Below are 13,400 nucleotides of genomic sequence, written 5' to 3' on the forward strand. Positions count from 1 at the left end.
TCTCCTCAGAGCCACACAACCCAGTCTCTCCTCACATGACTCCACTCCACTCCTTGCTGCCATCCCTCCACCACTGGAGCCTAGAATAAGTGGCCAAGAAGAAGATTTTGCATGCTAAGCCTTTAAGAGGGTGCCTGGGTTTCTAGTAGATGTCCATCTCTCCCTGGCAGACAGAATCCCCACTGATTTTCACAGCCAGATATGATATGGGTTCCTCTTCCTTGCTCTGGTGCTCCAGGCTGGGGAACCTGGCATCAGGATGAGATCTCATGCTCTTCATGAGGGAACCTTTGCAACTAAGATATCTCTCCAGATTCTCAACTGCCTTATGTGGTGCCAAGCCACTCCTTTACTCATCTGCACCCTTCCTGTCAGACTCGATGTGGCGTCTTCTGTAAATCCTTGGTTATAAAACTTTGGATCAGTTAGTCTTCAGCTAGTTTTTCAGGCTGATTTTTCTATAATTTATTTATAATCTTAGTTTGATTATGGGAGGAAGTGAATGTAACTTATATCTACTCCACCACCATTTTGGATCTTCCTGTACTAGGTTTTGAGGTTAAGAGGAAAATGTCTGCTGAGCAAAAACAAAACAAAAGAAACAAAATCAAAAACAAAATAAAAGTTCACATGTCAGATAACAGAGAGAGTACTGGATCACATGCTTTGAATCTTTCCACAGTCTTTTCTCTAACCTCACTATATGACCTTAGAGAAGTCCTTTTTCCTCTCTGGGCCTCATTGATAACATGAAATAGGCTAAACTACAAAATCATTAATATTTTCCAGCTCTAGGAGTCTTGAAGAATATCTGGATTTCATTCATAATATGTTTTCAGAATCTTTCACATAAAGGGCAAACTTTTAGCAGTAATCAAGAAATAACCCAAAATAATGGTCAGTTATCCCTCTACTCTCTCTTTTTAAGATATTAACTTACTATAATATTGTCTCATATCTGGAGTCATTTGGGCTCTTAATATAGTGTTAGAGAGGCACTGTTATTGCAAGCCATATGCAAAACATACATAAAGGACATGCTTATACACATTAGTATATATGTGTGAAGGCACTAGTGTGTGAGTGTGTATACACACGGGGTTTCTGAATTATATTTATATGTATATGCACATATATTTGTATATATGATCACATAAATTATATATAAAAACACACAAATATGTACATATGATACATTTCTTTTGAAGCAGAATAATAATTTACAATTTTTAAATGACACATAATAGTGACAGAAGTGGTTGAAATTTCCAAATATGGATATGCAAAGAATTTCCTAAAAATATGACTGTGGCTCACTTATACAGTTTGGATTAGATACTGAGACAGAGGATGGAAAAACTGACCTCTAAAGGTTGTTTTCAATCCACTTCTCCCACTGAATTATCAACTTCTCCAAATGAGGCACAGTCAATGCATAATTATTGGAAAAGTTTAGAGACTTACTAATTTAGTCCAACCCTTACATCTTCTATTTTACAGATTAAGAAACTGAGACTCAGAGATGGAAGAAACTTGCTTAAGGGCATACCATGAGTCAATGTCAAAATAGGGATAAGAATGTAGGTCTCCTTATTCCTAGTTCAGCCATTCATTGCTATTCTCACACAAGATAATAGATGTGACAATAATATATAATGCATAAAGCATTTTACAGGTCTTATCTATTATTACTATTATTATTACTATTATTATTATTTAAAATAAAACTCCTTGAATGTCAGAAGAAGCAAGGACCTGTACAGAGATCATCTAGTCTAACACTCATTTTAAAGATGGGGGGACCTGAGGTCCAGAAAGATGAAACAATGAGTCAATGGCAGTTATGGTATTAAAATTTAGCTCCCCTTACCCACTATATTCTCTACACATTTGCTTTACTATTACAAAATCATCTTAATTATCTTGTTGAGCCTTTCTTCAAGGTAGGGAATGTACAGACCATTACCATCAGTTTATATATAAGGAAACGTGAGATACAGAGTGCTTACTGTTATCAAATAATATAGTGTAGTTTCAATCCAGGCTGCCATGTACTTTCTATTTGACCAGTAATAGAGCAAATGTTTTATTTGCCTCTCTCCTGACTTATCTGTCCTATATGTTTTATATCTACACTGTTTCCTCAAAGTGTCAAAGAGGACTAACACTTGACGTCCCTGGGGAGAGTAATGGAGAGAGGGGATAACCCACTGTGCTTTGATTGTGTACAATTCTAGGTGCCTTCAAAGACATTAACTCATTTAATTCTTGTCAAAACTCTTCCAGGTAGCTACCACTCCTATTTTAGAGTTAAAGAAAATAGGGCTCAGAACTCTGAATGACTCACCTACTAGTCACCAGCTAGTAAGTGGTAGCAGCAGGATCAGAAGATGAGTCTGTATGAACTTCAGCATTGATGCTTGCAAATGTCAATGCTATATCACTTCTCAAAGGGACCCCAACACACTATGCTTCAAAGACAGAGGCAGTGAAGAATAGTAAAAGAGAGCAGAGCAGGAAGGAGGAAGACCTGAGGATCAGTCCTGCACTCTCGCTGAATCATTAAGTGAGCTAGTGTATATTTCTACTTCTCTCTTCACTTTGGTTCCCCTGATATATAACTAGAAGAGAATGTGGTAGGCATGAAAATAACAGTAGCAACCTAAAGAAAGTTGGTTTAGAAGTATTCTATTTATATTATAATTTCTGCTGGGAGTCTCAGAGTTGACCACAGTATAACTCAAGGAGGACTGAAGCCAGTCTGCATTTCTATCTTGTTTTTACAATCTCAACTCTTCACTGTAACAGCTTACCCTGAGAAACAAAATCATACTCTATAGAAATGAGTAGTTAAATGCCTGTCTCCTGAGTGACCTACATAGACAGAAATAAGCTCAAGGCCTATTTAAGGGTCATATGTCCTATGGACATAACTTCCTCTGAAGTTCAGGCAGCCGAGAACCTCTGGCCTAATCACTCAAGGGTTTCTTTGAAAAACAATCCCAAGCATTGTTGATTCCTAGTAAATTTTTTCTCCCAGGATACTCCTCTTAGACCTGTGGAACGAGCTGGACAACTCTAGACACACACTCTGTGTCCTGACAAAAGGCAAGTTTTCTTTGTAAAGGATTTATAAAGCAGCAGAGTCCCTGTGATTCCAAAAATGTGATCATTCCTCCATCTGTCCCACCAACCCAGAAAGACAGGTGGCAGTTAACTCAGTACCATGAATGGGCCCTCAGCCAGGCCTCTCAGGTAATTCTCTGCAAAGTGATTTCTTGAGAGTGGTTATAAAACCAAGATCATTCATGTTTCTTTTGACTTTACAATTAGCTGCAGTATGAGAAGGCAGGAATCAAGCCCAGACTCCTCTTCTTGGCTTTAGGTACCTTTCATAATCTGCCCCAAGCTCCATTACAATGAAAATGTAAGGAGCACTGGACTGGCAGTCAGAAGAGCAGATGTCAAATTCCCCCTCCAAATGGACTCAGTTAAGTCTGAGCCTTGATCCTTATCGAAAAAATGAATATAAAAATAATGGAATTGTCTACTTCGTAGAGTTATACAAAACACATGATACAGAATGCATGTAAAAGTCATCTGGGAAAGTGATAAAGGAAAATATTAGATACATTAGAAGATTTATGTATAATGTTACTGAGTCTGTCTTGTCTTCTGTTTCCCTCCATCAGTGATTCTCTTCTGACCATGCTGCTCTGTTCATCCCTGCCCCAAACACACACACACACACACACACACACACAGACACACAGACACACACACACACACACACACACACACACACACACATCTGCTAAAGAGAACCTTGCAGTATGCAGCTCGAGAGCATCTTCCCAAGCTACTGCAGTTCATACAGACCTCCTGTTTCAAGAGGACATGAAGTATAAGTAAGGCTTACAAAGCAGATGGTGGCTAGATAATGAATAGCCTTAAATACCATGCTAGGCAGTTTAAACCTTATCAAAATGGAAGTATTTGAATCTGTCATTGAGCTCAACCATAGAAAATGTTTAATAACTATCTTCTGGTCATTAAAAAATAGTCTTTGAGTGTACACCTACTATGTTTCAGGCAGTATTTTAGGAAACCAGGGAAACAATATTAGATAATGTAGTCAAAGGCTTTGCCTTCAAATGAGTGATGTTTTGGTGGAAACAGATAAGTAATGAGTTATAAAATAAATTAGACATTTTCAGATGGTGATACATACAATTAAGGAAATGAAACAGTGCTGTGATAGAATGGAGAAGTTAATTTAGGTAGAGTTGGGAAAGATTATCTGATGTGGTCGCATTTGAGCTGAGACCTGAATGATAGGAAGAAGACATTTGATGAGCCAGTGGAGGAACAGTCCCCAAAAAAGAATAACAAATGTAAAGGCTCAAAATCATGAATTACTTTTGTGTGCTCTTGGAATAGCAAGGTGGCCAGTGTGGCTGGCATAAGATAAGGGGGGGGGGGGAGTGGTAAGAAAATTTGACTAGATTGAAGAAGCAGGTTGTTCTGGATGGTAATTTTTCACCTTGGCTTCAAGTCAGAATCATATGGGGAGCTATTACAAACTACTGATGTGTGGTTTCACTCCTAGTATTTCTAATTCAACTGACTGGGGTAAATGTCAGGCACTATGATGTTTTTAACATTCCCTTATTGCTTCTAATATGAGAACTGTTGCTGTTGCACCTTGCAGTTGAGTTGACTGCTTATGGAGTTTTGCAGCTGATACTGGATTAACAGGATGAATGTTTGACATTGCAATATAATTTGAAATCCCCTTGCTTTTTTTCACTCCACTGGAGACTAAGTGAGGTTGAGGCCATTCAGGTGAGTAGTGTGGGGAGCACCAGGTAATGTTCTTCAGATGGGATTTGTAAATTCCATCCAGGAATACTAGAGGGTCCAATCTCATCAAGTATAAATATGAGGAATACCAGCTCACTTCTGCTAAGGTTGACATTTGGTCAGACCCAAGTTTTATGTTCTCAGGCTGTCTTCCCTTAGGTTCTGTCCACTCTTGTGCTGGACTTGGCTTGTAGTTACTTATAAAAATCAATTTTGAGGATCTCTTCCAAATTTCACATTCAGTGCCATCATGTCGGTAAATTCAAATCGGTCCTGCCCTGGCCAGTTTGGCTCAGCGGTTAGAGTGTCGGCCTGCGGTCCAGAGAGACCCGGGTTCAGTTCCAGCTAAGGGCATGTACCTCAGTTGCAGTTTGTCCCTGGCCCTGGTTGGGTCATGTGGGTGGCAACCACTTGATGTGTCCCTTTTACATCGATGTTTCTCTCTCTCTCTCCTTCCCACTCTATCTGAACAACAACAACAACAACAACAACAACAAAAATAAAAAAATGTCCTGGGGTGAGGATAAAAAAAAAAAAATTGAAATCAGTCCTGATAGGAATATCTACATCATGGACATCAGAAAACACTGTAAATATCAGTGCTCTCCACTGCTCCCTGCCTTTGGCAGGCAGAAATACAATTTACTGGCACAGCACTGGCTCTGCTTTACTTCCTTCTACCTAGGTCTGATCCCATTGTTCTTTCCCTGAACTTTCATCTGAGCATACGTCCGAGGTTTGGTATTATGGTTGCAACCACAGCTTGTATAGACTCAGTTGCATTTTAGAAACATATTGCCATCTTCTCATGCTTTACTAGTAGATGTATTTCTGAACAGTAGTATATAAATCACATTTAAAAAAATTGAATTCTCATTTATATGTACATTTATAATTAAACTCTCATTTAAATGGGGATTGACCATTTAAAAAAAAAACTGTTGAGCACTTCTGTAAGGTCAACATAATAATCCTTTGTAAAATGAACAGTAACTATATCATTTATAAATATTATCAAATCCAAATTTTGCATAATAATAATTTTATAACCTCTGTGGAGGATAATTTGGCAAAAGTTGCAAAATTAAAATGTGCATTGCTTTGATCCAGCACATGTTTGTACATGTGTGACATGACATATATACAAGAAAATTCACTGCAACATTGTTTATAATAGCAGAAGACTGCAACATAAATGTCCATTAATAGATAGTCATAAAATGCACCCATTAAAAAATGAAGCAGTTCTAGATATACTGAGGTGGAACAATCTCCAAGATACATTGTAAGGTGGAAAAAAGGATTTAAAATAATACAGAACACCAGTTCAGTGAATAAAATTGATATATTTTCTGCACGTGTTTATAAATACATATACTATATCTACAAGGGTACACAAGAGACCATTAGTTGCTGCCTCAGAGAAACAAAACTGCAAATTTGAGGGATGAAAGGATGAAATTATTTTTCACTTTAACCTTCTGTGATTAAAAATTTTGTACCATGTTCATGTATTGCTTACTATAACATATAAATTAAAATAGTCACAGGTCTGTTATAAACTTCCCTGTGACCTCATGACAAATCCTTTCTTGTCTTTGGGCTTCAGTATCCCCATCTACACAAGGAGGTTAGACTCCATACTATTTCAGAGAGGAAATCAAAAGGGCTGTTCCCTGTACATCCTAGTTCCCAGGTTATAGAATCAACATTCACAACAAGTGGTTCCTGTTCACCATATGGTGTAGTTAGGGAATCTGCTCTTCTAATAGGGTCAGAGAAAGTATCTCTCTTGTTAACAAAACAAATGCCTACTGAAAACCCAGTGGTCCAGCCTGTGTTGAAGTCTGTAGAGGAGAGAGATAATCATAGCTCTCGCATTTTAGGAACTTGCAATATACTGGGAGATAAACACACATGAAGCATTAATAATACAAAAGAGTGTAGGAGAGTTCTGGAATGGGGCATGGAGATGTATGTCATGGCTAGACTCCAATGGCTCACAATAAGGTTTTGGACAAGTCATTGCTTTCCATGGAGCCTGAATTTCTTCATATATAAAGTGATGGGAGAACATGATAAAGAGAATTCAATAATGTATCAATAAATTAATATTCAGCCTAGAGATTAAGAGACCATCATGCATAAACTGAAACATCTATTACCTGTTGTTATCTATTTGTTAATTGGCAAAAATGTATGGTGTGGTGGCAGGAGCACAGATTTAGGAGTCAGAAGGACTGGGTTATGAATCCCAGCAATGTGACTTACTAGTTGTGGCAAATAGTATAACTTTTTTGAATCTGTTTCCACTTTTGTAAAATGGGGAGCATATGATCCACCTTTGCAGAGCCAGGAGAATTAAAAATAACATATGTGAACATCTAGAAAAGTTTGGGTACTTGGTAAATGAGAATTGTTTGAATAGTGCTCATTGTCCTGGAATCATGTGGAATGCAGGAAGAGTTGATTAAGGCTGAAGTTATTGTTCAAACCTATATTTTGTAGCACTTAAGACCTATCTTTAATATTATATATCAAGTATTACATTTAAATAAAGTTTTAATTACATTATTCAGATTTTTCTTCCTAAATAGTTCTAGAAAAAGGCACCTGAGATCAAATTTTAAAACTGAAATTTAATCTGCAGCTCAGATACACACCTACACTATGCTCTCATTCTGGGTGCTGTTGTGATTTTATTTCCTGAAAATTCAAAAGTTATTGATCAAGTTGATTATAGTGTATACCTTACAAAAATACATATATGCTCTTGACAAGATTAAAGACAGAGAGTGAGAAAGAATGAGGAAGAAGGGAGAGAGGGAAAAGAGAGGAAAAAGAAGATGAGGAGAAGAACAAGAGAGAAGAGAAAAGGAAGAGGAGGAAGGTAAGGAGGGGGAGAAGAGGGAGAAGAGGAAGACATGAAGAGGTGGGGTAAAGGGAAAAAAGAAATGAGAAGAAAATACAAAGAAAGAAAAAGGGAGGGAAAATGGTGGTGGAGTGAATGGAAGCTACACCGACAGTCTTCCAGGACCAAACTGGAATTACAATTAAAATAAAGAAAAGTCATCTGGAAAAACCAACTGGAGAGCAGATGGAGAGACCCCTTATAACCAGGGATGTAAAGAGGAGCCAAAATCGAGACTGGTAGGAGGTACAGAGGCACGAGAGGGCTGGCTGGGCTTGCACAGGCAGCAGCTGAGGGCTATCTTAGCTGTGAGAAGTTCCCTCTGAGAATTCTGGGGTTTAAACCCCAAGCTGGCTCACCAGCACAGAGTGGCAGAACAGGGAAAGGTGCCCACATAACACCTGGTTGTGAAAAACACTAAAGCAGAGGGTCTTTCCAGCAGGGAGAGGCACTGGGAACACAGGCACCCGCCTGAAGGGCCAGTGCACTAAATTACAGCTACAGCCACTCACTTTGGGCTCTGGCTGAGGGAGGGCTGACAGGACTGTAGCTGTGTGAGGGGGGTTCATGGTGCTGGGGAGATAGTTGGGAAGGAAACCATCAGGAACACTATGCTCAGCCATTAACTTATCCTGCAGAAACCATTTTTCTCAGGCAGTCTTTTCCCCTCAAAGTGGCTTTAGCCTGTGGGGTAGGAAGCAAATGCCCCATCCATTGGAATTTAACTCCACCCAGCTGGGAGGAGTCAGTGCTTAGCACAGAACTTCAATCTAAGGCTCACTAGCTGTCAGAGACTACCAGCCAGCTTGCAGGTGGAGATGAGTCTCTGGGCACTTTGAGCCTTGGGCCCAGCCTGTGGTCATTGAGTTTCAGAGCTGTGGGGTGAAGGCGACTGCTTTGGTCCCTGTGCTGAGACATTAACCCATGCTGTAGAAACCATTTTCTTCAGGCAGAGTTCTTCTCTCAAAACAGCTTTAGCCCAGAGGAAAGCAACTGCCTCACCCACTGGAAATCAGTTTACTCTTCCCACCTGGGGCAGTTCTCATCCAGCTGAGAGCTACAACCTGAGACCCATTAAGTGACTGAGACTAATACTCACCCTGCAGGCAGAGTCTCTGGGATACATGAATCTTTGCCTGGCTGGCAACTCTACCCAGGATAGTAAGACCAGACATCGGTGTTCTGCTTGGTCCCATTCATACACATCCAGACACAGTAGAGGAAGACACAATCTGCAGAACATTGATACCCACAGAGAGATTTTGGCAGGCTCCAAACCCTGCCGAGACAGGCAAAATTGTGAAACAAAGAAACAAATCCCAAATAAAAGAACAAGAGAATTCTCCAGAAGAAAGGCTAAATGAAATGGAGATAAGCAAGTTATCAGATATAGAGTTCAGAGTAATGATTATGAGGATGCTCAACAGCATAAGAAAGGATATAGAAACAATGAAAAATGACAAACTGGAAATGAAGAATGATGTAGCAGAAATAATGAATGCATCAGAAGGAATAACTAGATTAGAGAAAGCAGAGGAGCAGATCAGTGAATTAGAAGACAGGGTAGAAAAAAAATCACTCAATCAGAGAACAAAATTAAAAAAACAACAACAACAACAACAACAACAACAAACCCTAAAAAACAGGAGGAAAGTTTAAGAGAGCAATTGGAAAATATGAAATGTAACAATATCCACATCATAAGAGTACCAGAAGAAGAAGAAAGTGAGCAAGGGTTAGAGAATCTGTTTGAAGATATAATAGCAGAAAATTTCCCTAACTTGGTGAAGAAAAAAGACATACTAGTTCAGGAATCACAGAGTGTCCCAAGCAAAAAAACCCCAAAGAGGTCCATGTCAAGACACATCATAATTAAAATGCCAAAAATTAAAGACAAAGAGAAAATCTTAAAGCCAGGAAGAGTAAAGGAACAGGTTAACTACAAAGGAGCCCCCATAAGGCTATCAGCTGATTTCTCAACAAAAACACTACAGACCAGAAGGGAATGGCGTGAAGTATTCAAGTTAATAAAAAACAAGGAACTAAATCCAAGACTACTCTATATAGCAAAGCTATCATTCAAAATAGAAGGTGAAATAAAGAGCTTCCCAGAACCGCCCCCCCCCCAAAAAAAAAAAAAACAGGCTAAGGAAATACATTACCTTCAAACCAGCATTACAAGAAATGTTAAGGGGACTGCTGTTATAAGCAGAAGAAATATAGAGAGAAACATAGGCATAATAAGTAAATACATATCAATAATAACCTTAAATGTAAATGGACTAAATGCTCCAGTCAAAAGACAGAGTAGCTGCTCATATACATGTTGTCTACAAGAGACCCTCCTCACAACAAACAGATTGAAAGTGAAAGAATGGAAAAAATTTTTCCAAGCAAATAAAAAGAAAAGCTGGAGTAGCAATACTCATATCAGATAAAATAGACTTCAAATTGAAGGCCATAACAAGAGACAAAGAAAGCCACTGCATAATATTAAAAGAATTGATCCAACAAGAGGATATAACCTTGGTAAACATATATCCACTCAATATAGGAGCACCAAAATATGTTTAAAAAAACTTCTGGAGGACTTCAAAGGAGAGATTGACAGAAATACAGTCATAGTAGGGAACTTCAACACCCCACTGACGTCACTGGATAGATGCTCTAGACAAAATTTAACAAGAAATAGAGACCCAAAATGACACACTGGATCAGATGGATTTAATAGATATTTACCAAGAATTACACCCCAAAACTGCAGAATATACATTCTTCTCAAGTGCACACAGGACATTCTCAGAGGTAGACCACATATTAGGACACAAACTAAGTCTCTACAAGTTCAAGAAGATTGAAATCATATCAAGAATCTTCTCAGATAACAATGGCATAAAACTAGAAATTAGTTACAACAAAACACTCAAACACATAGAGACTAAATAGCTTGTTATTAATCAATAAATGGGTTACCAAGAGATAAAGAAAGAAATAAAAAAATTTCCTGGAAAGCAATGAAAACGAACACACAACACAAAATCTATGAGACACAGCGAAAGCAGTCCTGAGAGGGAAATTCATTGCATGGCAGGTTTACCTCAAGAAACAAGAAACATTTCTAATAGACTATCTAACCCTACAACTTAAAGAACTAGAAAGTGAACAAATAGAAAAACCTAGAGTAAGTAGAAGAAAATAAATAATAAAGTTCAGAGTGGAAATAAATGACATAGAGACTAAAAACAAACAAACAAACAAAATCAAAAGACCAATGAAGTCAAGAGCGGGTTCTTTGAAAAGATAAACAAGAGTGATGAACCTTTAGTCAGACTCACCAAGACACAAAGAGCAAGGACCCATGTAAACATATTCAGAAATGAAATAGGAGAAGTAACAATTGACACCACAGAAATAATACAAAGCATTGTTAGAAAATACTATGAAGAATTATATGCCAACAAATTACGTAGACAACCTAGGCAAATGTAAAAATTCCTAGAATCACACAGCCTCCCAAAACTGAACCAGAAAGAGTCAGAAAACTTGAAGAGATCAATAACAACTAAAGAAATTGAAGCTGTAATTAATAAACTCCCAGCAAACAAAAACCCAGGTCTGGATAGCTTTACAGGGGTGTTCTACCAAACATTCAAAGAATGAACACCTATTATCATCATACTATTTCAAAAAATTTAAGAGGAAGGAAGACTTCCAAGCTCTTTCTATAAGGCCTGCATAATCCTAATTGCAAAACCAGATGAAGATACTAGAAAGACAACTACAGGCCAATATCTCTGATGAACATAGATGCCAAAATTCTTCACAAAATATTAGCAAATCCAATCTAGCAATATATTACAAAATTATTCTACATGACCAAGTGGGATTATCCCAGGGATGCAAGGCTGGTACAATATTTGCAAATCAACAAATGTGATACATCACATAAACAAAATGAAAGATAAAAATCATATGATCATATCAATAGATGCTGAAAAAGCATTTGACAAAATCCAGCACTCATTTCTAATAAAAATGCTCACCAATGTGGGGACACAGGGGTCATATTTTGATATAATAAAGGCCATATATGAAAAACCTACATCCAACATCATACTCAATAAGCAAAACCTAAAAGGACTTCCCTTAAGAATAGGAACAAGACAGGGATGCCCACTTTTGCCACACTTATTCAACATAGTACTGGAAATCTTAGCCACAGCAATTAGAAAATAAGAAAAAATAAAAGGAATCCAAATTGGATAGGAGGGAGTGAAACTGTCATTATTCACAGATGACATGATATTGCACATAGAAAACCCTAACTATTCCATCAAAAATCTACTAGATTTAATAAATGAATTTGGCAATGCAGCAGGATACAAAATTAACATCCAGAAACTGATGGCATTCTTATATACCAATAATGAACACTCAGAAAGGGAAACTAAAAAAAACAATCCCATTTACCACTGGGGGGAAAAAAAGATACCTAGGAATAAACTTAACCCAGGAGGTAAAAAGCCTGTTCTCAGAAAACTACAGGACATAGAACAAGTAAATTTAGGAAGATACAAAAAAGTAGAAGCATATATGATGTTCATCAATTGGAATAATCAACATCATTAAAGTGTCCATACTACTCAAAGTAATCTATATATTCAATTCAATCCCATTAAAATACCAACAGCATATTTCACAGATCTAGAACAGGTACTCCAAAAGTTTATATGAAACCAAAAAAGCCCCTGAATAGCCAAAGCAATCTTGAAAAAGAAGAACAAAGTAGGAGGGATTACAATACCAGATATCAAGTTATACTACAAAGCCATCATATTCAAAACAACCTGGCACAGGCACAAGAACAGGCATATAGATCAATGGAACAGAACACAGAGTCCAGAAATCGACCCAAGACATTATGCACAATTAATATTCAACAAAGGTGGCAAGAGCATACAATGAAGAAAAGACAGTCTATTCAATAAATGGTGTTGGGAAAATTGGACAGAGACATGTAAAAAAATAAAATAAAACTAGATTACCAATATACACCGTACACAAGAATAAACTCAAAATGGACAAAATATTTAAATGCAATTCATGAAACCATAAAAATCCTAGCTGAAAATGTAGGCAAAAAATCTTAGACATCATAGACACATAACAGAATTCTCACTGATACATAACCAAGGGCAAGAGAAACAAAGGAATAATTAATAAATAGGATTATATCAAAATAAAAAGCTTCTGCATGGCAAATGAAACCAGCATCAAAATGAAAAGGGAACCCACTTTGTGGGAGAACACAATTGTCAATGATGCATTGGAAAAGGAGCTAATACTCAAAATATATAGGGTACTCAGACAACTCAACAAAACGAAGAGAAACGATCCAATTAAAAAATGGGCAGAGGACCTGAATAGACACTTCTCCAAAGAGGACATACACATAGCCAAGAGACATATGAAAAAATGCTCAGTCATTAATCATCAGGAGATGGAAATTAAAAAGACTATGATATATCACCTCACACCTGTCAGAATGGCCGCTATCAACAAATCATCAAATAACAAGTGTTGGCGAGGGTGTGGAGAAAAAGGAACTCTAGTACACTGGTAGTGG

The 13,400-nt window shown here is 37.7% G+C and overlaps 1 protein-coding gene across 6 annotated transcripts in view; it reads right to left on the reverse strand.

The window, feature by feature from the left end:
* Positions 1 to 13,400, reverse strand: part of AR (androgen receptor) — a 209,486-nt gene that overhangs the window by 48,107 nt on the left and 147,979 nt on the right. Inside the window, exon 2 of one of the 6 annotated variants that reach the window (XM_036271013.1) lies at positions 4,604 to 4,614. The exons of the other annotated variants lie outside the window; for them this stretch is intronic. Within the exon in view, the coding sequence (XP_036126906.1) occupies positions 4,604 to 4,614 (11 nt within the window). The remainder of the gene's footprint in view (positions 1 to 4,603; positions 4,615 to 13,400) is intronic. 6 annotated transcript variants of the gene reach the window in all.

Source organism: Molossus molossus, unplaced genomic scaffold (genome assembly GCF_014108415.1).
Source record: "Molossus molossus isolate mMolMol1 unplaced genomic scaffold, mMolMol1.p scaffold_m16_p_2, whole genome shotgun sequence".
Classification (NCBI taxonomy): Eukaryota; Metazoa; Chordata; class Mammalia; order Chiroptera; family Molossidae; genus Molossus; species Molossus molossus.